Source organism: Neovison vison, chromosome 4 (genome assembly GCF_020171115.1).
Source record: "Neovison vison isolate M4711 chromosome 4, ASM_NN_V1, whole genome shotgun sequence".
NCBI lineage: Eukaryota > Metazoa > Chordata > Mammalia > Carnivora > Mustelidae > Neogale > Neogale vison.
The window spans coordinates 225,157,424-225,182,865 of record NC_058094.1 but is presented as its reverse complement, the minus strand read 5'-3'; the positions used below and the strand labels follow the sequence as shown (position 1 = coordinate 225,182,865).

The window sequence follows — 25,442 nt, the reverse complement described above, 5'->3', positions numbered from 1 at the left end:
AGTAAATATGTGGAAGCGTTTGAAAAGGGCAGAGTTGTGGAGTGAAGGGGAAGGTCACTGGACGTAAGGGGGTGAGAACTGAATGCATTATCCACACAGACACAGTGTCTGTGACAAAAACTATGGCCCCACGAGCTGAACTCCTCTCTGGATGAGGGGAATGGCAGTTGGACGCAGGAGAGAGTGGGGCAGAACTGGTCAGATGAAGCCATGCACCAGAGAACTTCAGACTTTGTGTGCAACCTGCTTATGTGTGAACAGAGGCACATGCATGGGAAGGGACTCACCCAAGTTCACCAGCAGGGCAGACTAACAAGCCTGGAGACAGTCCTCAGGCTGGCGGAGAACAGGGCTCAGACGCACCCTGCCCCCCTACCCCCACCCCCGTCCCCAGAAGCAGACTCTACACACAGACTTGCTGCCAATGTCACTTTATTTGGAAAATGCTGGTACCAGGGCAAGGAGTGGGAAGGTCGGTACAAGAGGAGGAGGGGTTCAGTGCCTCTGAGCCCTGTGATGGCATGAAGGGTGGAGGCAACCTTGAACAGCGGAATCCTCAGTGCTTTGAGAAATCCCCTCCTGAAGGACAGATGAGGGGGACAGGCACTAGCAATGAGACAGTGGTTAGGAGGCCCTGAAGGGATGCGGCAAGAGGGAGGGCAGTGGCGCAAACTGGCAGGAGAGGAAGACCCGCAGGGAAGAAGGCCGGAGAAAGGCCAGCTCTTGCTCTGCCCTCCCCCGCGGCCGTATCATCGGCCCTGCACCTGTTTCTCGCACCTGGCCCAGTGCGGCCTCGGGCACCTAACGAGGACCAGGCACCTCTCACACCTGCCCTCTCACCAAACCCTCCCAACAAGCCTGTGCACGTTGTCAGCCCAGCAGCGAGTCCGAGGTCACCGACGCTCGGCAAGGAAGGAAGAGACGGGCTGCTAAGAGGCCGCCCTGACGGACTCCAAACCCCCAAGCGTGCGTACGATTGCAGAAGAACCCAGCCAGGGAGCCGAGAAGGGGAAGGAAGCGCGTCAGAAGGGGTCAAGAAGGAGGAATCCCGCGGAGGCCTGCAAGCTGGGAAACGGGTCGCCCTTCGGAAACCCCGCCCCGGCCCCGCCCCCAGGAGCACCCCCGCCCCCGCCCCAGCCGGGCCCCGCCCAGACCCACCGAGGCAGGCGCTGCACTGGCAGCTGCGGATGGCCGGCAGCACCACGATGTCCGTGCGGCCGCCGGGACAGCGCAGGGTCAGGACCCGCACGGGGCTCTCGGGGTCCAGGCTGTAGCTGCAGCATCCGCACTGGCTCAGCAGGTACGGCTCCTGCGGGGGGGCGTGGCTGAGCGAGGTCGGGGCCAAACGCGTTTGCCCAAAACACCCGCCTTCTCTCTTGCGACCTTTCCCAGCGGGCAGGCGAGATCCCAGCACTCCTCGCCCAGCAGGGCAGCCAAGTCGGGGAGGTGCAGGGGTGGGCCTTTTGGGTTCGAGGAGAGCAAGTGCAGGGCAAAGCTCTGTCCGTCTTCTGGGACGTGCTCATAACGCCTTGCCAGGAATGTCTGGGACGAGGCTGTGGGTCACCGGTCTGGCTGGGCGTGATTTCAGAGCCTAATTTAGCCCCTAATGTATGCCTTTCCTGTTCGTGTCCTGGTGGGCCCACAGCAGGAGAAGAGGCCCCTGGCAGGGGTGGAGGCCTGCAGTAGGCGGGGGAGCCCAACCCCAGGGGAGGGTCACAGGGCCAAGCAGCAGGTGGAGGCCACCATGGTGGTGAACTCAGTCCTGGCTCTGACCACATCCTCTTGAGATTGACCGGGTCCCTGCTGTCCCCTGGATTTGCCCAGGCCAAGGCCCACCGTGGGAGGCCCTCAGGGGCGCACCTCAGGCATGACGTTGGTGCTGGACGGGCAGTGCCCACTGCAGTAGCTCACTTCTACCTGGTCCAGGTGGCAGGGGCCCTTGGTGAGGTTGCGCAGCTCGGTGAGATGCCTGCAGGAGGCTGACTGCTCCTCTGTGGGGGCAGGGAGGGAGTGCAGGAGGTAGGGGCAGGGCACAGAGTGAAGACCAACAGAGGGGACTATGTGTGAAGGGGACAGAGCATGTGGACTGGAGGGCCATCTGTGGCTGTTGGGGCAGGGGTGGCTAGGCACCATGAGGCAGCCCTGGGGGTCTCCGCTCCGCAGATCCCCATGGCAGGCAGCACTGAGGAAGGCAGGCCTCCTAGGGTGGGCATGGGGGAAGTTTGGGAGAAGGGCCCAGAGCAGGGAGAGGCACCGCGGGAAGTACCCCAGGTCCCCCGCATACCCAGAGTCTCTTGGCGGCAAGTGGGACAGCAGCTCCCTGGTTCCTGCACGGTCACCTCACCCTGCAGAGGGAGTGGTCATCAGCCTCCCAGGAGGATGGCCCCAGGACCCCCTAAGACCCGCCTCTGGGGAGCAACCCAGGAAGGAACCCAGGGAGCCATCTGCGAAGGCAGCGGGCCGCTGGTGGGTACCTGGGCACAGGTGAGGGGGGGGCAGTGCTGGGTGCAGACACTCCTCCCGTGGAGGCAGCGGCAGCTCTCACAGGCTTCCTGCCATTCGGATCCCGGCTGCGGAAAAGGGAGGAGAGCCTCCTCTCCATCTTCAGCTCCATCTTTCTGCTGGTGAGACTTTTCTACACTACTCCCCCCTCCCTGAAACCAGCTGCCAGAGACGGCAGTCAGCAACAGGAGTTTCAGGAGGGAGGTCGGCCGATGGAGCCCAGAGACTGCCCCAGTGGGATGGCCGGTGGCCAATGGCCCAGCAGCCGGCTGCTGCAGGATCTGATGTAGGGGGAGGAGCCCTCGGACAGGAGGGAGGCCTGGGCGGAGGAGGGCTGTGTGGCACAAGGGGGCTGTGGTGTCTCACCGGGTGGGGACGCCCATGGCGCCAGCACTCGCAGTGGTCTGGGGGCACGCAGTGGCCCGCGTGGCTGCGCAAGTGCCCGTGCCGGCACACGCACCCCGGGGCCTGCCCCATGCGGCAGGTGCCCCAAGTCTCTGTGGCGTTGGGCTCCTGGCACGTCCGCTCACATGGCCCCAGCTCCCCAGGAGGCACCTGCTGCCACATTTCTCCAGAAGGGCACTCTGCCAGGGAAGACCCCACCCACCCCCACCACTCAGGTCAGCCCTGGGTCCAGGCTTGATTCTCCCCCCTCCCACACCAGGTACCCCTAGAATCCCTCCTCCCTCCTCTAGTGCTGCCCACTCGGCTCCAGCAGCCTCTGCACTTCCAGGCCTCCAAACACTGCCCTTATCTGCCTTTTCAAATACCAGCAGGGCCTAACCCGCCTCTTGCCTTCTCCAGGAAGCCATCCCTGACTAGTCCTGCCCACATTGACCTCTCTTCTTTGGGCACCGGGTCCCCATCCTGTGGGTGCAGCCTGCTTGTCAGTGGGCCAGAAACAGTCTCCTGTCTCTGTTCTGGTGGGTGAGTCTGCCCTCAGCAGCCAGGCTTGAGTGCTCAAGACTCAACTTTCCTGTGTCTCTCTGAACCCACACAGAGCCCAATGGGCCAGGGCTGGGCCCAGAGGAGCCCTTAGCAAAGCCTGTTGACTGTGACCAGATGGCCGCAAAACAGCACAGGGCAGACCCCAAGGGGACTGGTAGAATGGGGACTGCCAGGCAAGAGTCCTATTTTAGCTCACCGTCTCAACCTTTGCTACCTCCTCAACCTTTGCTACCTCCTCTGCAGGAAAGGAAGCCTCTGCCTCCTGCATTGCTCACAGCCCTGCTGTGTGCTTGCACAGGAATGCCGCCCACACCGTGTGGACAGAGCAGGGAAGGGGCTTCTTGAAAGAGACAGCACTGCCTCTGCCCTCAGCAGGGCAACCACCCACCCCTGGCTTTGGAAGGACGGCAGGGGCCTGGACAGCCACATCTCACCGTGACAGTCAGCTGGAGAGCAGTTGAAGGCTCCATCTCGGCAGATACTGGGAAGACGGAAGCTTGGGTTTGGATACCTCCCAGGTCCTGCTTCCCACCCCCGTTCTCAGCAGCCCTGCCCTCCACCCCTCCCCACCCTCGTCCCCCCTTGCCCTCACCAGCGGGTACAGTTCCAGGCCAGCACAGTCCCTGGGGGAAGCTCCCGGGCCTGCTCCTCAAGGGGCAAGGTCAGGCCCCACGGCAGAGAGATCTGGGCGCAGGGGCACGCGGCGGGCGGCACACATGTGCCATTGTGCAACAGCTGGGGCAGCGTAGGCTGCAGTTAGACTCAGACCCCCTTCTCCTCCTCCCCCCACCTGCTGGCTCCGCACGACGGGACTGGGGACATGGCACCCAGACGTACCTGCTGTCCAGGGCAGCCGCAGCCCAGCTGGCAGGGTTCCTGCGCGCAGGGGGCACCAGGTTGCAGATGTGAGCAGAGGCGCGGGCACTTGGTGGCACAGGCTCTGAGCACCTGGCCAGGTGGGCAGTCTGGGGGGAGCACAGACAGTGGGATGGAGTCCTGGGGAAGGGACTGCCTCATCACTGGCCCCCTGCCCTGGCTAGCACCAGACGGGACCAGGGGGCCTAGCTCAGCCACCCCAGAGGGAAGGGCAGGTACCCACCATCCAGGCGCTCACCAGAGCAGGGCTCCAGGTTACATCCCTGCCTTTGCTCCGTGTCCTGGGCCTCGCATGGCCCCCCTGCAGGTCCCTCCTCGCAGCTCCGATGCCGCTCCATGGTGCCCCCACCGCAGGGAGCAGAGCAGCTGCTCCAGGATGACCATGGCCCAAGGACTGGGCACTCGCGGTGTGGGCACATCAGGGACCCATTGAGACAGGTGCTGTGGACAGCAGTCAAGGGCATGAGTCAAGGAAAACAGAGTCTTTGTTTCCCAGGAATGCCCATAACCCTGACCTGCCCCAAGCCTCCCACCCGCAGCTCCCTAGCACGCCCCTCCCCCAGCCACCAGCAGGCAACCATACCAGTTATTGCAGCCCAGCTGTGCCACCTCGCCAGGAGCCACCACCCATGAGGCATTGGGGCTGGGAAGGCCACAGCGGCAGGAGGAGATGGGCACGCAGAGCCCATCCTGGATCAGCTGGCCAGGGGGGCAGCGGCAGCCTGGGGTGGGGGGTGGGGAGGACAAGCACAATCCGGCTCCAGCAGGCACCCAAAGGATCCCTGGTTCCCTCCAGCAGCCAGTTGGGAGTCCAAAGCGTCAGACTGATGCTGGAGCACCCTCCCCCACTCCCCAGTCCCCACTTGACCTGTTCTCTACACTGTTTCCACTGCGGGAGCACAGGAAGGGGTCGCTCTAGCCCGCCCTGTGTGGGCACGACCCCAGGAAGCCCTTAGGCTGTCTGAGAGTGTCCTCACGGACACAGCCCGGCTGGGCTGAGGCTCACTCCATGCGAGAGCCTGACTCACTTGCTGAGAGCGACCCAAGGATCCACTTTCCTGCCCTATAACCCACGATCCGGTATATGAGCACACCCGCCCACAGGTCTCCTGCTCTCGCTGCAGGAAGGCAGCGAAGGGGCTGCCCTGGTCAGAGGCCCTAGGGGCCCCAGGCTGGGTTGCTGGCACGGCCTGGCCACCTGGGCGGCACGGTCCCTGCAGACACTGCACGCGGTCCCAGAGGTCAGCACAGCTTCTGGGACACCGGTTGGCACAGTCAAGGGTGGGCACGGTGTCCCGGGCTTCACAGCTCTCCCCTAAGGGCCGGAAGGTAAATGTCTGTGTTGGGGGCCAATGCTCAGGCCCCAGGACAGCCCCTTGCCCTCCCCCGCATGCCTCCAGGAGCAGAGGCAGCACTGTCCCGGCCGCTGCCGGAGCTATCTTGTACCGCACAGCGCCCCGCCCCTCCCCCAGATGCCGTCACGGGGGTTACCTGGGCAGGGCCCCACGTTGCAGCTCTCAGTCTGAGCCCATGGCCCCCGGCAGCCCCCTCCAGGGGGGCCCCCTGCCTCTCTCCAGCGCAGTCGGAATCCCCCACTGCAGGGCACCTGGCAGGTGCTCCAGGGCCCCCAAGGACTCCACTGGCATAAGTCTGGGGAGATAAATGGAAGTCAGAACCCAGTGCCCACCTGCTCTCTGCCTCTTGCTTCCAGCCCAATAAACAGCATGGCCCAGCCCTACTCTCATTTCAGGCTCCCTCCTGCCCTGTTGGTCTTTGCCGCTCCTCATTACCATGGCAGGCCCTAAGGTCCGGGCAGAGGCGTTGCTGGCTGAGTGGTGCGGTGCAGAGCTCTGGGTCCCCAGCCCATGGCCTCCCTGTCTCAGGGTCCAGACACAGGCGATGGCGGTGCTGCTCCGAAGCCAGCCAGGGGGCCAAGGTCGGGGAGGGGCCAGCTGGGTGCTGAGACCAGCGCTCCTCTAGGGCAGTCCTGGAGGCAGGGGCCAGCAGGCCAGCAGGCAAGCAGGGCCCACAGGGTGACCACTCGGACCACCCACTCAGAGGCAGAAGACCTAGGAAGGGCAGCGAGTGGGCACCGTTCCCAGGGACCCGGCCCCAGACCACAGACCCCAGTGGATGGGAAGGGAGGAGCCCGAGTTATGAACTGGGAGGGCTGGAAATGGGAAAGGCTGTAGCAGGTTGCAGAGCTAGGGTAGGGGGCCCACAGTCCTGGTTTGCCTGGGACTGTCCGGGTCCTAGTGCTTAGATTTCCAGACTCGGGAACCCCCTGCCAGTCCCAGCAACTGGGAACAGCTGGTCTCCCATGTGCAGCGTTACCGTGACAGCCCTGGCTGGTGCACTGCAGCTCCCCACGCTGGCACTCACTGCGGGAGGGGAGCTCAGGGTAAGACTGGTGATGCAAGACTCAGCCCAGAGCAGTGGGTGGGGGGCTGGTGGGAAGTGAGCTGAGCCCGATGAGATTAGGGTTGGACCTGGGCCCTGGGGGATTTCCCTGTGGGGCCTCCTGCTCGCCTCCATTCCCTGGCCCCAGCCCTCTGAGGCCGCCTCCCTGCCCCCCTCACTCACCACTCCTTGCAGCCCAGGCGCAGGCGGTCCCCAGGGGCCAGGGTCAGCTGGGCTCCTTCCCCTGTGAGGTGCAGGCAGCTACACTGCTCTGGGGGAATGCAGCCCCCGTCCTGCTCCAGCAGCCCCTGACAGCAGAAGGGGACACGGGGATGGGGCTGTGTGGCAGCCATCTCTGTACCTCCCCTAGCGCCATACCGTCTGCTCACGGCTGGTGCATGCAATGATTTGCGGGCAAACGGGTGGGCACGTGGCCACGAGGCAGAAGGGAGGGACTCCTCAGAGGCATCGTGCAGAGGGGATGGAGTGTGGCAGGCTCCCCCTTCTCCTGGGGCACCCCCCAGCTCCACCCCTCACCTCAGGGCAGTAGCAGCCGGGCTGGCAGGGCGGTAGGTCCTGGCAGAGCTGATGGCTCAGGTGTGTGGTGCAGAGCCCGGCGCAGGGGGAGCCACAGGCCTGGAACTCAAAGGGAGGGGTGCAGCTGTCTCCTGTCGGGGAACAGAGCTGATGGCGGGCCATCTGGAGACACCATCCACCGCCCAAGCCCGGAGCACAGAGTACACGATCCCCTCAGGGGATCAGTAGGCGTGCAAGCCTGCCCCCGTACTGCCCTAAGGACTGTCTGGTGTCACCCCATCAAGCGCCCACTCGGCCCCCAGGGTGGCCTCTAGGGAGGGTCATGATGGTTGGGGCTCTGAGAGCCAGGTGGCTGCGTGGAGGATGGGGCCTTCGGGGAGCAAGGGGCCGGCCAGACGCTCCCGGGGTTGGCGGATGGGAGGCAGGAGGGTGGCTACCGCAGGACGTGGGCAGGTCTGTGCCCCGGGTGCAGGTCCGAGGGGACAAAGCCTGCAGCTCCCAAGTGGGGGAAATCACAGCAGAGCCAGGAGGGGAGAGGAGCAGCGGGACTCGAGAGGAGCTGGGGGTGAGGCGGACGAGTAACTGGGCTGCGGAGGGCAGGGGTCTGGGCGAGCAGGGACACCTGCTCTGAGGGCCTGGGGGCATGGAGAGGAGCCAGGAGGCCCTGCCAGGGCTCAGCTGTCTGGCTTCTCGCTCCCGGGGGGCCTCACCTGAGCAGTTGGCAGTGGGGCAGGGCCGAAAGTGGCCGTCCAGTCGTGTGCAGGCAGAGCCCTCCCCGGCCCGGCCCGCTGCTGGCGCCGGGCCCTGGTGCCGGTAGCGCTGCTGGACCAGCACCTGGCAAGAGCACCGCGTCCAGCTGCTCCAGCTGCTCCAGACGCATTCCTCTAGGACCAAGGTAGGGGGGTGCTGGCCAGGCTCCTCCAGGCTCCTCCAGCCTCTCCCCTCCCTCCCCTCCCCTCCCCTCCACTCCACTCTCATCCCCGTCCCAGCCAACACCCTGCACAGGAAAAGGGCAAAAGGGAGCCAGGAATTCAGACAAGTCCTAGTCCGCTGTGTGCCCTGTCACCCAGGGGCACATCCCAGTGAGCTCAGAGGGAGAGATGGTGAGAAGAGGAAAGAGCTAGACAAAGCACTGGGGAGACAGCTCTGTGTTTGTGGGGGGGAAATCTGGGCTTTGGGGAGCCACGTTACTCCCTGAATTTTCCCGAGGCAGGAAATCAGGGCAGGGGGTTTTTGCTGCCCAGTGCACACTCACCCAGGCAGGGCCCCGGGTAGCAGGCCTGGGTGTCCAGGTGCAGGAATGTGCCATTGCAAGTGTGGTCAGCTTCGGCCAGTGGGCAGGGGCAGGACCCAGAGCGGGAGGCCAGGCCTGGGCCGCAGCTGCGGGAACAGGGCCCCCAGGGGCCCCAGGAGCAAGCCTCCAGCAGCCCCAGGCAAGGCCGCCAACCACAGCGCTGCGTCTGGGTGTCAGGGCCCACGCAGGGGGTGCCCCTGTGGCTGGGGGCTGAGCCCGTGCAGACCCGGGTACGAACCTGGTTGCCACTTCCACAGGAGACAGGACATTCAGACCAGGGGGACCAGAGCGTCCAGGCCCCGGGTACTGTGGGAGGGCACAGGTGAGGTTAGAGAAGCTGGAAGGAGCAGAGGTCCCGAGGGACGGTTGGGCCCTTCATGGCAGAGGGAGTGGCAGCACCTCCCTTCCTTCCCTCCTGGGAGGGAAATGTGAGAGGGAGCAAGCAAATGGCTGCCTGAGGCTGGGGGAGGGGGTACTGGGATGAAACCCCAAACCTGCACACGCCACGTCTTCACATATGATGCCCTCTGGGGTGCAGGAGCTGAGGGGAGGGAGCTGGACTCAGGTCTGCTGTCCCCCAGCAGGACCTGACAGACCACCCCGCTCCCGCCCCAGGCTTACCACTGTCGGCATTCGCCCTGCAGCCAGCTGTCCCCCAGGGTGTGGAGGCGGGCACCGTGCAGGCACAGGGGCGGGCACGGGGGCTGAGGGCAGGGCTGGCTCTGGGACTGCTCCTCCCGACACTCCGGGGCCCATGAGCCCGATGTGGAGGACCTGGGTGGGGGCCAGGGCAGAGAAGCTGAGAGGTGGCCGCGGGGCCTTCACCACTCCGCCGTCTCCTGGTGACACACATGACACGCAAACCTGGGGCGGCTAAAGAAAGCAAGGATAACCAGGGACAAAAGCTGGGGCCAGGGCACAGAGGGTGTGCCAGCAGGGGGGCGGGATCCAGGAGCTCTGTATCAGAGAGGGAGACTGAGTCCAGGCCCTGGGAGACTGGGGCTGGGGGAGGTGACGCTAGCCTAGCCCAGCCCCATACCGGAAGCGGCTCTGCTGTCCCTCAGGCCCACAGGAGCGGCTGCAGGGACTCCAGGCTGACCAGCGGCTCCAGGAGCAGTGCGCAGGTGGCGGGCAGGGCTGAGCCGTGCAGGAGAGCCGCCCCGCGTGGCAGGTGCAGGTGCCGCAGGCCTCCTGGTGCCGGCTGCCCGGGGCCCAGCTCTGGCCCCGGGCATCTGTGCACTCACAGTGCCCAATCGGCACGCAGCCACCGTCCTGCTCCAGGAAGCCTGTGGGGGAGGCAGCCCTCCAGAGCTGTGCTGGCACCCGGGTCCCACCTGCCTTCCTACCACACCATGGGGCCGCCCCCCCTTACCGTCAGAGCAGCGGCAGCCCGGCTGGCAGGCCTGGCCGTCCTGACACGCGAGCCCCTCCTGGAGGTCTGAGCAGCGGCGGGGGCAGCGGTTGGCACAGCTGACCATCTTCATGCCTGCTGGGCAGCCCTCCTCTGAGCAGAGGGGAAGGACCAGAGTCAAAAGGGTTCATTTGCGCCAGGGCTCAGAAGCCCTCCGCCTGCCTGCCAGGGAACCACTCTTAACCTCCACGAAGCTACACTCTCATCCTTCTCCCCATGCTGGTGACCATGGAAGCATGGGGCCTTGGGGAGACCCCTGGGATTGGGATGTTCTGCAAGTCCTTCTTACCTACCTGGGGGTCCTAGCACCCAGCCTAGAACCCAGTAAGCGTCTGAGCTGGACTGAATTTGTGCATCTAAGAACATGCTCACCTACACGTGTCTGGCTGGAGGGGACAGGAGGGCGGAAGGTCTTAGAGTAACCAAGGTCCATGGGGTTGGGAAGCTCAGAAAGACCAATAAGGGGGGCTCCTGGGTGGCTCAGTGGGTTAAAGCCTCCGCCTTCAGCTCAGGTCATGATCTCAGGGTTCCTGGGATGGAGACCCCGAATGGGAATCGGGCTCTCTGCTCAGCGGGGAGCCTGCTTCCTTCCCTCTCTCTCTGCCTGCCTCTCTGCCTACTTGTGATCTCAGTCTTCAAATAAATAAATAAAATCTTTAAAAAAAAAAAATCTCTCTTAAAAAAAAAAGCAGCAAAGAAAGAAAGACTAATAAGGAGCCGAAACTGGGCGGGGCGTGTCTGGCTCCTCCCACACGCCAGGGGCAGGCGCGCTCCTCACTCTAACCCTCAAATCCTCTGGAAATCTCCACCGGCTGGGGCTGGGTGTGGGCCTGGGTGATGCTTCCGGAGCTGGAGGGTGGGCGAAGCTGGGAGAACGAGTTCTAGTGCAGGGCGGAGGCAGGCAGGGGCATGGATCCTAGCAGCTCTGCCTCCGCCACAGCGAGCTCCCGCCTAGCGCCGCCTCCTGCCATCTACCCCTGCGGGACCCTGGTTTCCCAGCTGGTCACTGAGTGTCTCCATCACGAGGTGTGGTGGGAGCTGAATTAGGGGTGGGATGGGAAGAGCTGTGCAGAGCGCAAAGGCCACCAGGGATGCCATGTCCCTACCGCCGTACCACAGGGCAAGGGATTGCAGAGCCGAGCGTGGTGCCTCTCCCCAACACAGGGGGCACCCCCATTCTTGGGTGGGGGGCTGGAGCAGCTGCGGCTCCTCAGGGATCGGCCCCCTCCACAGCTCCGGTCACACCAGGACCAGGGACTCCAGCGTGACCAGCTTCCAGGCACTGCGTGGCAGAGAGAAAGGCCACATGAGGGATCTGGCTCAGGCACAGCCCCCCCCCCCCATGTACCAGGAGACCAGGACCGGGTCCTGCGCTAAGACAGAAGCGCCACAGGGAGGGGCCCGGGAAGGGCACACACTGGTCCCCAGCAGCCCTCCTCACCCGGGCAAGCCCGCAGGTTGCAGAAGCGGCGTTCCTGGTAAGCGGTGAGGATGTCGGGGCACCAGTGCCCGCCGGGCCCCGGGGGCCGGTAAGCCCGCAGGCGGCGCTGCTGGCCCACCCCACAGCTTCGGGAGCAAGGTTCCCATGGGGCCCAGGCGGTCCAGGAACAGTTTCCAGCCACACAGCCAGGGCTGGGGCATAGGGGCAGCTCTGCGGGTGGGGACAGGACAGGATGGAAGGGAGAGCTGGAGCCAGCCTTGACTCCCCCGCCTCAGCCCGAGGGCAGACCCCCGCATCACCCCGGCCACCGGGCCCTCCTCCAGACCTTCGTGGTCCTGTTTCGGATCTGATACTGGCTGCTGTGGGGGTTTGGCAACTAGGATTCAGGGGGCCTCGGTCCCAGACTCACCAGGGTGCTGGGGGGCAGAGGAGGACTGGCCCGTGTGGGCAGGGCTCCCCATCAGCTGCATGGGCTGGTTCAGAGCACCCCGGGTCCAGAGTCACACATGACTCCTGACTCGACCTCAGGCTGAGAAGTCGGTATTTGCTCCAAGGGTATGAGATGTTGGGGTTGGAAGGTTGGACATGGCTTGGGGGTCAGAATGAGCTGCTGGAGGGAGGATGCTGAGCTTAGAGGGGATGGCGGGGATCCGACATGGGTCGGGGTCAGAGCTCAAGGCTGGAAGGCACACCTGTGCAGGAGGGCAGGTTGCAAGGGCGCTCCTGGGAAGGGTCCCCGCTGGTGCAGTTTGCCAGGCAGAGGCGAGTGCGGCTGCGCCAAGCAGGGTGGGTGGGGTCTGTGCAGGTGTGAGAGCAAGGGGACCACGGGGACCACGGGCCCCAGCCGCCTACAGGGAGAGGAGGGAGAGGCATCTCCTGTTGAGTCAGCCCTGGGCTCCCGGCCTCCGAGAAAGCAGGGCTGGGGAGGGAGGGGGCTCTGGACTTGTTTTCCCAAAAGGCGGCCGTGTGTGAGGGGTATGGGCAGCCTGGGGCTGGGACCCATGGAGTCTGGGCTACCTGCAAGACTTGTCACTGGCTCCACTGTGGACCCTCCAGCTCCTGTGCCAAAGAAAAGCCAAGTTCTAAACCCACCACCACCTGATTCAGTCCTTCCCTCCGATGGGTCTCCCACGGACCGTCCAGGCCCCAAGCACAGTTAGACTAGCCCTTCCTGCTTCCCTCACCTGGGCAGTCCGGGCTGGGGCAGTACTTGAGGTCCTGGAGGGGCCCTCCGCAGCCCTGGCTGCCTGGAGCCGGGGAGGGCTGCGCACACTGGCGGCTGCGGGTTCGGGTGCCCAGCCCACCACAAGAGCGGGAGCATGGGCCCCATGGCCCCCAAGGACCGAAGTGATCGCTAGCCTTGGAGCAGTCCGCCATGGAGCAAGACAGCCTCCCATGCACACAGGAGCTGCGGAAAGGCATGGGGGTGAGGGGCCGGGCAGGACAGACAGGACAGACCCTGGGAGAGGGGGTGGGCAAGGGTCTCCACCCCGAAGAGTGAAGAGACAGAGCCATGGTCGGTCTGGCTGGGCAGGGGCAGGGCAGCCAGTGCCTCCCCCTCCCTGGGCTCCAAATGTCCCCCACTCTCACCACCCCCTCACCAGTTCCTGCAGCCCATACGAAGGCTCTGGCCTGAGCCCAACTCATCTCCAGGCCCAAGGGGCTGACCGCCCTCTCCCAGAATGGGGGGCCGAGCCACAGGGTCAGCGCCAGCCGTTCCCAGCTCCTGTAGCAGCGCCGCGGTGAGCAGGCAGGGGCACTCCTGGCAGGGTGGGAGCAGAGGGGAAGTGGCCATTGCACAGGCCCAGGGTGGCTCCCTGCACCTGGGCATTGCTGAGAAGCGGGGCGGGGAGGAGGTGCATGGGAGGCTGGGGGTCCCTGGAAGAGCAAGTGGGACTCTGAGTCGGGGGCATGAACGTGAGAGACTAGTGGCCGTAAGCTTGGTCCGAGACAGCCAGCGGCTTTCCTGCATACAGCACTTAGCTAGGACCCAGGCAGGGTCAGCAGAGGCCCTTACGGGGTGGGACTTGGAGGGGTCAGGGAGGTGGAAAGGGCCTCAGCCAGGAATCAGACACCTGGTTCCTAGCTTTACAGTAACTGTGTCCCTTCCTTCCCTGTGGCTCTCGCGGCAGCATCAGCTCTGTCAAGCAGGTGGCTGCTCAGACCCTTCCGGGCATGGCGTTCTGGAGCCCTGGGTGGGGGCAGCCACTGGACACCGGCTTCAGGATTAGGATTAAAGACCGGGAGCGATGGGCGCCTGGGTGGCTCAGTGGGTTAAAGCCTCTGCCTTCGGCCCAGGTCGTGATCCCAAGGTCCTGGGATCGAGCCCCACGTCGGGCTTTCTGCTCCGCGGGGAGTCTGCTTCCTCTCCTCTCTCTCTGCCTGCCTCTCTGCCTACTTGTGATCTCTCTCTGTCAAATAAATAAAATCTTTAAAAAAAAAAAAAAAGACTGGGAACGAAATCCCCACGCCCCTGGAGAGCTCAGCAGGAGCGCAGCGGGCACCCGCCTGCTGTCTGGACCCCATGGCAGGAGACCAGGAATCTGGGGCCAGGCAGAGTCCAGCTGAGGGTACGCTTCCCCAGTGGGGTGGCGCAGGGGGCAGTCAGGACCCACAATTCCCGGCTGCGGCCTCGATGGCGCGGGACACATGGGGTATGGCAGGAAACTGGCCTGGGGAGCAGGGGGAGCACCCGGCCACACGCCAGTCACGGGCGGCTCCACACTGGACGCCATGCGGGAGCCGGGCGCCAGGGAGAGCCACTGCGGAAGAGCAGGAGTCCAGACCAGGCCCCGTTCCGGAAGCCAGCGACATCCTGCGGCGGTGTCACCCCAGCTGTCCACTGCCTGACCCACCGGGCAGCTGAGGCTACAGAGAGCCTTGCAGGCCAAACACTCGCCTGGGGTCACATGAGGGAGCGGGGCGCTGTCCAGAGGACAGGTTCTGCAGGGGTGAGTGGCTGCAGATGAGAGGGAGGAAAGGCAGTGGAGGGGAGGGGAGGGAGGGGGGCCTTGGGCTCCGCGCTGCGCGGGTTCTGACCTGGACACAGGACAAGCGGTGCTGGAAGGTGCCCATGGGGCAGTGGCAGCCCTCCTCGCAGCCAGCAGAGAAGCAGCCAACCTGCTGAGTGACGTGGGCACAGGAGAAGGGGCACCCCTCGCCGGGCGGGCACTCCCGGTACAGACGTCCGGCCGGGCAGCCTGCCTCTGGGGCAACACTTGGGTCAGGGCCTGGCTCTGGCCTGCGCTGCCCACAGCGGTTACTTCTATACCCACCCCATGCCCCCATGACCTGCTTCCTCACCCCAGCACCCACCCTCCCGTGGCTCCCCAGTTGTGCCCACGATAGCCCCCCTGGGGTGTGCCCCTCAGGACCAGTGTCACACCCTCCTACAGGTTCCCCTCCTTGAATCTGGCTACTTCCTCCTGCACTTGCCCTAGGGAGAGGGCAGCCCACAGGGATGGGATGAAGAGGTCAAAGACACCCCTGAGTCCGTGTCAAAGACCAACATGGGAATCCAAGTTAAGTGAGAGCGTCAAGAGCAGAACAGGGTTGGGGCTCACCTCGGCAGACCTGGGTGTGGCAGGTGCGGCTCTGGCGGGCGGGGCCTGGGCAGGGGGGCCGGGCACATCTCCGGGAGCGGAGTTGCTCCCCCCCTCCGCAGGAGACACTGCAGTCTTCCCAGGGCCCCCAGGAACCCCACATCCCAGGACCAGGGCAGCCAGGCACCTCCCGGCACTGCAGGGTGCCCTCCATACAGGTGCTGGGGACAGGGAGGGGGACTTCAGAAGACAGGACCCCGGCCACCTCCCCCCTAGGGCACTACTACCCAGCTTGGCAGCCTACTCCCCACCCTGCTTCCCTGGGCTCACCAGTTGTCACAGGGCCCAGTCACCACCTCTCCGGGTTCCAGCCTCTCCCAGGAGCTGAGCCCAGGCCCTGCTGACCGGCTCTGGTTCTCAGGGATCCCTGAAGGCATGAGTGGGGGGTGGGACTCCAGATAGCTCAGGGTGCCCCCCACCCTGAGTCCCTCCACCTACCCCACTGCCTTCTACCTCCCTCCCTATCATTCTTCAGCCCCTGGTGCCCCAGATCCTGGGCTTGGGAGATGGAAGCCCAAACCCGAGGCAGGCCCGGGACGCTGTGAGACGTCCGGGAGATGAATACCCGGAGCATCGGAGGGGACAGGCTGCCCGTCCCCATCCTGCCGCTTCAGGCTAGGCCCCATGGGCAGAGGCCAGGCAGGCAGGCACTGCAGTGCCTCGGGAGGGGGGGGTCCCTGGGAGAGGGCAAGAGGAAGCACTGACCCATGGCTCCAGGCTGGTAGTGGCAGCGGCAGCGGGCGGGAGGCACACAAAGGCCATCCTGCGACAGCTGGCCGGGGGGGCACCCACAGCTGGGCCGGCAGCCCGTCGGACCTGGCTGGCACATGCTCCCAGGAGACAGGTCCTGGCAGGCGCGGGGACAGGGCCACCCGCATGGGAGAAGACTCTGGCCACCCCCACAGTCTGTGGCAGGAGGGAAGCAAAGACGGTGAACGCTGAGCGGGGCCCAGCTGGAAGGATCCCAGCACGCAGGTGGCTGGCCCTCTGGCCATACCCCCCCACCTGCTCTGGCCTTCCACCTGGCCCCAGGATTACAGGGTGAGTGATCTAAGGGCCACCCCAAGAAGGAAATGATGTGCAGGTGTATACTGGGGTCAACGGTCAGAGGCAGTGTCTCCCTAGCCTTCTAAGGGACCCTCCCAGACCTCCGCAGAAGCCCTCACCTGGGCATTGTGTGGAATTATCCTGGCAGGGGCGACTCTGCCTGTAGCCCCCAGGGCAGGGCCTGCCTCCCTCAGGGGTGGGGGGCCAGATACACTCCCGACTTCGCTGGGACTGCCCCAGGCATGGGTCACAGGGAGACCACGGTCCCCATGGGCTCCAGACTCCATCCGCTGTGCCAGGAAGACAGAACCAGCTGTGCCAGGAGGACTAGGAGGCGCCCAGCCCACTGAGGTTTGAGCAGACTAGTGGGGGCATCTCACCTGGGCAGTCGGGGGAGCTGGGGCAGCTCTCCTTCTGATGCTGGGCCCCTGCCCCCTCTGCTTCACCAGGGCATGGGGTGCCCCCGTGCTGAGGAGCAGGGCAGGCGCAAGCCCTGGAGCGGGTCCTCGTCTGACCCCTGCAGGGCTGAGAGCACGCCGTCCACTCCGACCACGAACACCAGCCACCCGGCACTGCAGGGGACGATGGAAGGGCGCTGGGGCACAGGCCTGCCTTCCCCTATTCCAGCCCTCTCAGTGCCCCTGGCCACTTTTCCTTGCCTCCCTCCGAGCTGGGACATACGTACCTGGGCAAGGCAGATCTGTGCAGTTCAGCCTCCCCTCTGAGCAGGTGCTGGGCAGGGCACACAGGCACGGGAAGGAGAGCAGCAGCTCAGCCCTGCCCCTGCCCTCCACACTCACCCCTCCTAAGCTGCCTCTTCCCTTCCCCTTAGCCCCATGCTCCCCTTTCCCTTCAGGGTCTCAGATGCCCCCCAGCCACTCTCCAGAGCATCTAGACCCTACTGTCTGTCCTACTCAGGGACCCCTCAGCTGTCCCGTGGGCTCCCTGCTGGTCACTGGCCGGTGTGTCCTACTGGGGAATGACCAGAGGTCGTCTGCTGCTGACAGGGGCCAAACAGTGAGGAGGAACACCGTGCCTGCCACCCCTCCATCCCCTCTGAGCACACACACAGTTTGCCATGTCTCCCAGAGGGCAGACACAGCAATCTGGCTGCCTCGGTTTCCCCACCCATCGGTGCCTGCCTGCATCTCCTCGGGGATCATGGGAGTCTACCCTGCAGCAGCTGAGACCCAGGAGAGCTCGGGTGCAGCCTGCCACCCCCCCCCCAGGCCCCTGCAGCTGCCCACGAGTCCGCCTCACCAGTAGTTGCAGCTGTCGGGCCCGGGAAGCCGAGCCCCTGGCCGGTGCCGCTCCCCGCTCAGCAGGTCCAGGCAGCTGCAGTGGCTGGGCGGCACGCAGAGGGCCCCATCGGCACTCAGCACCTGGCCCGGTGGGCAGTAGCAGCCGGGCTGGCAATGCCACACGCAGTGCTGGGGGGCCACAAGGGAAGGCATGGGTCAGCAGGAGACAGGGCCGAGGGCGCTAGGAGGGGTGCTCTGCGGAGTGGGCGCAGAGCCACAGGGGAAAGATGAAGGGAAGGAGGCATGAGATGAAGGAGGCAGAGTGGGGCAGACGGGAAGCTGTCGAGCTCTGGTTCACAGGCACTACGTTCAAACACAGTTTCTCCCTCCTCTCCTCCCTAGCGCAGAAGTGGGGAGGGGGGACAAGAGCCTTCAGGAAGGCCCTGGTGGCTGGGGGGAGGGTGTCCTCCAAATGTAAGGATTCCATGGGGGACCTGGCCAGTGCCTGAGAACCAAGGCATCTCCCAGACCTCCCCAGAACGAGGGACAGCACAACAGAAAGCTGGCTTAGGGCACGGGGTCACCTGGGAAGGAGCTGGGGTCCCCTGGGGAAGCCAGGAGTCAGGTCCAGGCCCTCTTCCCCTCCCTGCTCAGCCCCTGTAGCACCTCCCTGACCGCTCTTAGACGCCCGCGCAGGGCCTCATGGCACCATCCCTTGGGCATCCCTGATTCGCGTCTGTTCCTCTCCACACTGCAGGCTCCCTGGTGCCATCGGACCCTGTGCGCCTGCGTGCCTCTGTCCCTCTCCATGGTGCTGGCCAACCAGCACACCAATGCATACACGCGTGCACACGTACTCTCACACTCAGGGTCCACACACTGAAATGCTCGTGGTGTTTAGGATGATCTAGTGGGACGATTCCTTCATAGGTGTTTATGTTCTTTTTGTAATAAATTTTTAAATTCAGGGAGGCTTGACATAGTGAATGCAAGGTTGCTGGATGAGACTCAGACAGCCTCTGGAACAAACAGGAGCCAGCCCGGTGGGCACGGATCCCACTCCTCTCCACCAGTGTGAGGCGGCCCCAGGCCCAAAGAGGTCATGACCCAAAGCCGTAACCTGCCCTCCTGCAAAAGTAACCCTCGGGGCCGGAGGTCAGGTGGAGGTTCGTTCCGAGGGAGCTGGACTTACCACGAGGTCGTCACAGGAGCGAGGACAGGCAGGGCCACAAGGGCTGTACTCCGCCCCCTGAATGGCGGTGCAGTTGGTCACTGGGGAAAGGACAGGAGGGGCTGAGAGCTGTGTGGGTGGTCCACTTCGGTCCATTTATCCAGAGTGCTCCTTGCCCCTTGTCCCCCCATCCTGGCCGGTACCTGGGCACGGCAGAGCCTGGCAGGCCTCTCCTTGGGCCCGAGGCCCCTCGCAGTAATCCCCCAGGCCCTGGGGTGGAGGCTGATCACAGGCTCGCAGCCGGCTCCGCAGGCCTCCCCCACAGCTCCGGCTACAGCTGGACCAGGGCCCCCAAGGCCCCCAGCCCCCAGCTCCTGGGATGACAACAAAGGAAGCAGTTCTTGGGGTGGGGGTGTTGGTCCGCGGAGGGCCAGCCGGTACAAGACAGTGGGTATCCCCAGAGCATGGAGGGCACCATCCTGGGCACCAGGGGACTCACGGTCACACCCTGGCAGGAGGCAAGGTTCCTCCTCAGCATCGGGGCCTGGGCAAAGAGGGGTAGGCCAGGTTGGTGGGGATGGCAGCGCCAGGACGGACGGGTCCATGGTGGGAGGCCCGGAGCAGAAGCGGTGCCGGTGGCGTCGGGCAGGGCCACAGGAGGCCGAGCACTCGCTCCATGGGGTCCAGGGTGACCACGTGGGCTGACCTGGGGTGCACAGGAAGGAAAGGCAGAGCGGGGACGGAGTGAGCGTAGGCTGGAGGCACTGGCCTAGGCAGAGCACCCCTTCTCCCTCCCCCCCCACTCCAACCAAGCTTTCCTCCCCTGATAGGGAGCTGGGAGGGGGCCACTATCGGGCATGGGGGCCCCCTTCTCACCCTCCTCACAGGACCAGGAGGTGCAGTGGGTGATAAGCCCAGAAACACAGGAGCTGGAAGAAAACAGCAAAAGGTCACAGTGCTGTCACAGGCTGACGCGTGTTCCCGCAAATTCCTTCATTGACGCCCGAACACCCAGGATTCAGAATGTGACCTTATTTGGTGAAAAGGTCTTCACAGAGGTGCTCAAGTTACAGGGAGGGCACTAGGGTGGCCCTGGTCCAACATGACTTGTGTCCTACAAAGGGGACATCTGGACTCAGCGCAGATGTGCATAGAGGGACCGATGTGAGGAGGGGGCCACAAGGAGGAGGTGGCCCCGGGAAGGTGGCATGCAGGGGTGCGGTCCAGGCCAAGCAAGAGCCAAGGATCACCAGTAGCCACAGAGCAGCAGGGCCTGGAGCAGATTCTGCCCCACAGCCCCCAGCAGGACCCACGCTGCTGACTCCTTGATCTGGGATTTCTGGTCTCCTGGAGTGTGAGAGGTCCCATCCCGGGTCTGCGGCGCACAGTGGACCAAGACAGGTGCGAGGAGAAAGGATGGGCTGGAAGGGCATGGTAAGGGTCTCAGGGAACGGGACAGCTCTGCCTGGGGGGCAAGGGACAGCTCCACGGCCTCCTGGAGGCCGGCATCCCCTGGCGCTAAGGGGGGAAGCAAGGTGCTCACGGGTCACAGCCACGGGTGGGGGGTCCTCACCAGTTCTCGCAGGGACGAAGCACCACACTGCCCGGGGGATAAAGGCGCCCCCCATGGGCACAGGGGCAGTCCTGGGAGGGCACGCACACGTTGTTCTGGAACCAAAAACCTTCCATCATCTTCCGGATTCCAGGTGGGTCTGGTCCGGCCTGCTCCCCACAGTCAGAACCCAGCACCCCTTCCCAGGCTCCCACCCTCCAACGCCACCCACACTCCTTCCACAAACAGCGCTCCTGCTCCCACTGCCACCAGCGATTATGGGAACCGTGGCGAGGGGCGTGGACCCCCAGTCTCTGGAGCGAAAGGCCATCTCCGACTGCAGGACGGGGACTGAACTGTCAAATGCCCCTGGAACCAACTAACAGAACACGCACCTTGCGATGTGTAGGACAACAGTGTTTAAAAAGCAATTGCACATTTCATCAAGAAAATAGAAACTGATGAAGTTACACATACATGGAATTTGGACAAAAGTTGCTACTGTCTTAAAGTTTAAGAAACTGCCACCCAGTAGCACATGATTCAAAGTCAAATGTACTGAGGTGGGTGCCAGGTCCTGGGAGGCACCACAGCCTTTTACGTACCCCAATGGTGAGGCCCCTTATCACCTCAATTTGACAAATGAAGAGACTGAGGCACAAGACTACACAGCCCGAGGTCACAGAGCTCCTAGTAGAACAGTCTGATCTGAACTCAGACCCCACTGGAGTCCGGCCCCTTGCCCACAGCCCCGGCTTCAGCGGCACCTCTCTAAGCCCTCCCCACCACCCCACAAGCTTCTGTCCAGATTCCATGGCCCCCGCCTCACTTCCAGCCTGGTTCCCACTGCCTTCCAACGGTAGTGCCACCTCTAGCTCTCCACACCCTGCAATCTCCAACAGTCCAGTCAGGAACACCTCCTCCAGGAAGCCCGCTGCCACTGACCCAGCCCCTGCCAGGCTGCCTCCCGAGCTCCACACTATACAAAGCTCACTTCCTGTGTGGGGATGGTCCCATCTTCATTCTAGGTGCTCTGGTCTGGTTTCCCCAGACTAGAGGCTCCTGGAGGGCAGAGTCTACTTCTTCCCCACGGTGTAGCCCCCCTAAGACTAAGCAGGCCAGGCGCTCGATAAAAAGCCAATAACGTAAGAGAACAGAGCGCTCAAGTAGGCACGAACTGTAAAGATCTTCTCGGCCTATCATCATTTCACAAGTAGGAAAAGAGAGGCTCATGGAAGCATGAATGTGACTCACGCAGGGTCACCTGCTGGCTGCTGGCAGAGAGGAGCCGTGACCCCTGAATTCAGTGCTTTTCCCTTGACTCTGAAGCCCCATGACCTTGGTTCTGCCCCTGCCCAGGTCCTGTGGTCAGGTCAGGGAAGACACTCACCAGCAGAAGAGTCCCAGATGGGCAATAACAGCCTGGAAGGCAGGTCTGGTTTGTCCCTTGAGGGGCGCTGAGCTCCGCACAGGAGGCAGGGCCCTGGGCACAGTCCAGCCACCGCTTTCCCCTCGGACACATGCCAGGCACGGGTCCTGGGGACACAGGAATTGACAGCCCAGCTCAGGCACAGTCAACTCTGCCCCGGGCTCCCCACCCAGGAGAGGCATTGGTTCTAGGTGTGGCCGGAGTGGCAGGGGAGGGGGCCGCGGGAACCCACAGGAGCTCTGGGAGAGGGGTCTCTGGGGTGACAGGGAAGGGTTGACAGGACCCTGGTTTGGGCGGGATGATTATGGAGGGTCGGGGAACAGTGTGGCAGGCGGGCACGGTCCTCACCGGCGCAGGGTTGCAGCCCACAGGCAGAGAAGTCCACACGGCCATTCAGGCCACCGCCCCGGGTGCGGTTCCGGTAGCCGCCGCCACAGGGCACAGAGCACGGGGACCAGGGGCCCCACTCCCCACTGGGACCTGGGGTGGCAGTCAGGTCACTGCGAGCCCTACCTCCCATGCCCACCACACCCCCACCTCCACCCAGATACCCTAGGGCCCCCTCTTCTCACACCCGAGGCATCATGGCTCACCGCGGGAGGCCTCACTCCCTCTCAGCCCAGAGCGGGGAATGACTCTTGGGGCTCTCTGGGGACCTTCCTGGCATCTTTAAGGGTAAATCCTTGCACCTCTCTTGGGGTCTAGGGGAAGTGGCTGGGGGTGTTACTGGCTCCTCTCTGGAGGATTCTGGGAGCCTTGGTCCCAGCTCTCACCCCGACATGGCCGCAGGCTGCAGAATTCGGCCTCCATGTTGGGGCCCTGGCATGCAGCACCCCCGAAGGCAGCGGGCGGCGCAGTGCCTGCCCGGAAGCGCCGCCGAAGGCCCACATCACAGCTGCGGCTGCAAACACTCCACGGGGTCCAGGGGCTCCAGCCACAGGCCACTGCCGGGGAGGAGCACAGGGTCTGTGAAGCCAGGCCAAGCTGTGCCCGGGCCCCAGCTTCCCCAGAGCACCATCCTTTACGGCCAGCATCCTCTACACCCCTGAGGACCCGCCACTGCAGATTCCTGGGCATCGGGGGTACCTGGGCAGGGCTCCGAGGTGCACACCATCTCACCAGAGATGCAGGTGCTGCAGAGAGAGAACCCGTCGGGGCCACAGTCAGGTCCTGCCCCGTGGGGCTCTGTGCACCTGTCCCCAAGGGGACACGGCCAGCACCACCATGCCCACCGCAAAGAAGAGAAACCCGAGGGACTGTCTAGAAAGTAAAGCAAGTTGGTCCATGTCCCCCTCAAACTTCAGGAGGTGATGAGGCTTTTCCTCCGGTCCCTTCCACCCAGTCCCGCCCTCCACGGGCTCCCCGAGGCTGGGCACTGCGCTTCCTCACTCTGATCAAAGACTCACCTTTACATATTTCATTCTGTTGCTAGTTACTACAGTTTGGAAAGGACTTTGAACAGCTCCTTAGGGCCAGGTAGGAGTGATTTAGAAAGAGAAGACCCTAGCCTGAGCCTCTTGGGAAGAACTGTGCACTTTCCTTCCCTTTTACTTCTCTCCAGTGGTTTGAAGCCCACCGCTCAAATACATGGAAATTCCAGAAAAAGAATCTAAGAGAGAAAAAGAAGAGAAAAGGGGCAGAGGAGAGGAAGTATGTAGGGGAGAGTGGGGGGCACAGGATTGGGAAGAGGAACATGAAGAATGGAGAGAATGAATTGAAAGGTAAAAAAAAAAAAAAAGAAAAGAAAAGAAAAAGAAATGTGGGGAGAAAGGGGGAGGGCGCCCCCTGCTGGAAGAGCCCAGTGTCGGCTTCAAGGTTTTTGAGCAGAAATCAAGGGGATCCCAGGTAGAGAAGAACATCCAGGAAAGGGAAGCCCAGGTGACTGGAAGGGGAGGCTAGAAGACCCTCTCCAGCCCCTGCTTCCTTCACAAATCTCCGCACTGATCTGAGCCTCAGTCTCCCTACAGATGCCCAGCCTGGAGAGCAGGCTTTGGTATTCCTGGGGCCCAGGCCTGGCACCACGGAGGTGAACCGACCGCCAGGGTGTCCACACCTGTCCAGCCCTGGGCCACCAAGCCCCATCCCCCATGCCCGCCGGACGCTGGTGGCCTACCAGTTGTTGCAGGAATCCAGCTGAGCCTGTGCTCCCGGGGCGTAGAGCTGCCCACGCAGCTGGCAGGGGCACTGACTGCGGGGCAAGCAGCTGGCGTTGTGCAGGAAAAGGCCAGGCGGGCAGGTGCAGCCAGGGGTGCAGAAGCTGGTGCACTCAACCTCAGGGTCCTGAGCCAGGCACAGCTTACGGCAGGGGCCCCCGTCCCGCTGGCACTGCTCTGCGGAGCGGAACACCATGTCCCCCGGGCACTGAGCTGGACGGGAAGACAGAGTGGGTCTCAGCATGGGCAGGAGGAGAGGGTCAGGAGAGGGAGGGGCGAGAGGAAGCTGCAGGCAGGGGACCAAGAAGCCAGAGGAAGCCCCTCCCACCTCCCTCCTGTGCAGGCTCACTCCTGCACCAGGAAAGATTCACAGCTTTGCCTAACTCTGACACAAACATCCTTTTCTTTTTTTTATTTGTTAAGATTTATTTTTATTTGCAGGGGGTGGGGAACAGAGAGGGAGGAAGAGAGAGTCTTAAGTAGACTCCGTGCTAAGCTAAGAGCCTGACACAGGGCTTGATCCCAGGGCCCGAAACCAAGAGTGGGACGCTCAACTCACGATGCCACTCAGGCTCCCCCAACACAAATGTCCTTGAAAGCAGAGCAGTCCCTGGGCCAGGATGGGGCTCAATGGAGAAAGGTGAGGGAGACGGGGCCAGGGGCTTCTAAAGAAAGGCAAGCTCTGCTTCTCGCAATTCCTGCAGTGAGTGGTTCTGTGTTTCTGAGCTGCAGGCCTTGGAAGGAGACCTTGGGCGGGGAGGGGCAAAGAGCCTGAGCCCTGGGCCACAGCCCATGCCTGGTGCCCAGGGTACAGGAGCCAGAGGAGAAAGACGAGGAAATTCGGCAGCCCGTTAGCTCAGGGTATGGCCTATCCTTGGAGCTGGAGGGCAGCGTTGTGGGAAGGTGGGGTGAAGAGAGGTCTGCAACCCCCAGGGCTTGACTGGGCATGGCTGATAGAGAAGGGGTAGGGGTGGGTAGAGGCTGGCACCTGCGCAGGGCTGCATGTTGCAATCCCTGGTCTGGCTGTGAGGTCCCTGGCACTCGGGGTCGCCGGGAGTGGAACCAGAGCAGCTGCGCCCACGTATCTGGACGCCTCCATCACAGGGGGCCGAGCAGGCAGACCACGGAGCCCACGGACCCCAGGCGCTTAGCACTGTCAGGAAGAGCCAAGTGCATCACGGTGGGCGCCGGCAAAGGTGTGGGCAGGGGGTGGGGCACAGGCGGCTGGGCTGTGCCCTGTGCAGGGTCTTAACTGCAGCTTCCGCTGCGTCCCCACCCTGGGCTGGCCCAAACACCCCTTCAGGCGACGCCCACCCTGTCGGTCACAGGCCGGGGGCAGAGGAGGCACTTCGGGACAACAGGTCTGCTCTAGTCCCTGTGCCCCCCACGCCCCAGGTGTTGAGAACCTGTGCAAGGGTCATTCTTCCCCTTTGCTCCTCATCCCATCCCGGTGCCCCAGCCACTCCCGGGACAGCGGGGGACATACCTGGGCACACAGGGGGGCTGCAGGCCTCCTCCTGGGTGGGCTCTCCTGGGCAGGACGTGTTCCCGGAGCTGGGGCAGAACCGGGAACGACTGCGCCAACCAGGGCCTCCTCCCACGGCCAGGCAGCTCTGGGAGCAGGAGGACCAGGGTGCCCAGGAGCTCCAGCCCAGCAGCTCTGCAGGGGGAAAGGGCAGGCCTTCCACACAGGGGTCCTGGCAGGGCTAGGAGGCTTGGGAGGCTGGGTCGGGTCTGAGAAGCTGTGGGGGCCGGGGAAGGACTCGTGGAGACGGGGAGTGAGTCTCTGGGCCCCTCTGGGACCCCCAGCCCGGGGCCAGGTCTCACTGGCAAAGCAC

General features: G+C 63.8%; 1 protein-coding gene across 1 annotated transcript in view; it reads right to left on the bottom strand.

Moving 5' to 3' along the window:
- Positions 1-426: 426 nt before the first annotated feature.
- The window catches only part of LOC122905189 (SCO-spondin-like), a 51,399-nt gene continuing 26,383 nt past the window's right edge, over positions 427-25,442 (bottom strand). The window contains 49 exon segments of the mRNA XM_044246824.1: positions 427-579; positions 1,159-1,309; positions 1,861-1,991; positions 2,285-2,345; positions 2,475-2,570; positions 2,869-3,086; positions 3,885-3,931; positions 4,043-4,185; positions 4,288-4,415; positions 4,565-4,767; positions 4,910-5,048; positions 5,525-5,641; positions 5,818-5,976; positions 6,117-6,395; positions 6,661-6,707; positions 6,910-7,034; positions 7,264-7,394; positions 7,974-8,147; positions 8,519-8,863; positions 9,052-9,098; positions 9,179-9,331; positions 9,597-9,843; positions 9,930-10,061; positions 11,083-11,250; positions 11,410-11,619; positions 12,102-12,257; positions 12,427-12,468; positions 12,594-12,817; positions 13,011-13,171; positions 14,449-14,615; positions 14,973-15,172; positions 15,282-15,378; positions 15,717-15,917; positions 16,178-16,348; positions 16,439-16,630; positions 16,744-16,790; positions 17,319-17,488; positions 18,492-18,571; positions 18,674-18,844; positions 18,970-19,176; positions 19,347-19,399; positions 20,044-20,138; positions 21,413-21,558; positions 21,800-21,931; positions 22,225-22,395; positions 22,538-22,584; positions 23,565-23,817; positions 24,593-24,757; positions 25,091-25,264. Coding sequence (XP_044102759.1) covers positions 557-579; positions 1,159-1,309; positions 1,861-1,991; positions 2,285-2,345; positions 2,475-2,570; positions 2,869-3,086; positions 3,885-3,931; positions 4,043-4,185; positions 4,288-4,415; positions 4,565-4,767; positions 4,910-5,048; positions 5,525-5,641; positions 5,818-5,976; positions 6,117-6,395; positions 6,661-6,707; positions 6,910-7,034; positions 7,264-7,394; positions 7,974-8,147; positions 8,519-8,863; positions 9,052-9,098; positions 9,179-9,331; positions 9,597-9,843; positions 9,930-10,061; positions 11,083-11,250; positions 11,410-11,619; positions 12,102-12,257; positions 12,427-12,468; positions 12,594-12,817; positions 13,011-13,171; positions 14,449-14,615; positions 14,973-15,172; positions 15,282-15,378; positions 15,717-15,917; positions 16,178-16,348; positions 16,439-16,630; positions 16,744-16,790; positions 17,319-17,488; positions 18,492-18,571; positions 18,674-18,844; positions 18,970-19,176; positions 19,347-19,399; positions 20,044-20,138; positions 21,413-21,558; positions 21,800-21,931; positions 22,225-22,395; positions 22,538-22,584; positions 23,565-23,817; positions 24,593-24,757; positions 25,091-25,264 — 7,196 coding nt within the window. The 3' untranslated portion in view covers positions 427-556.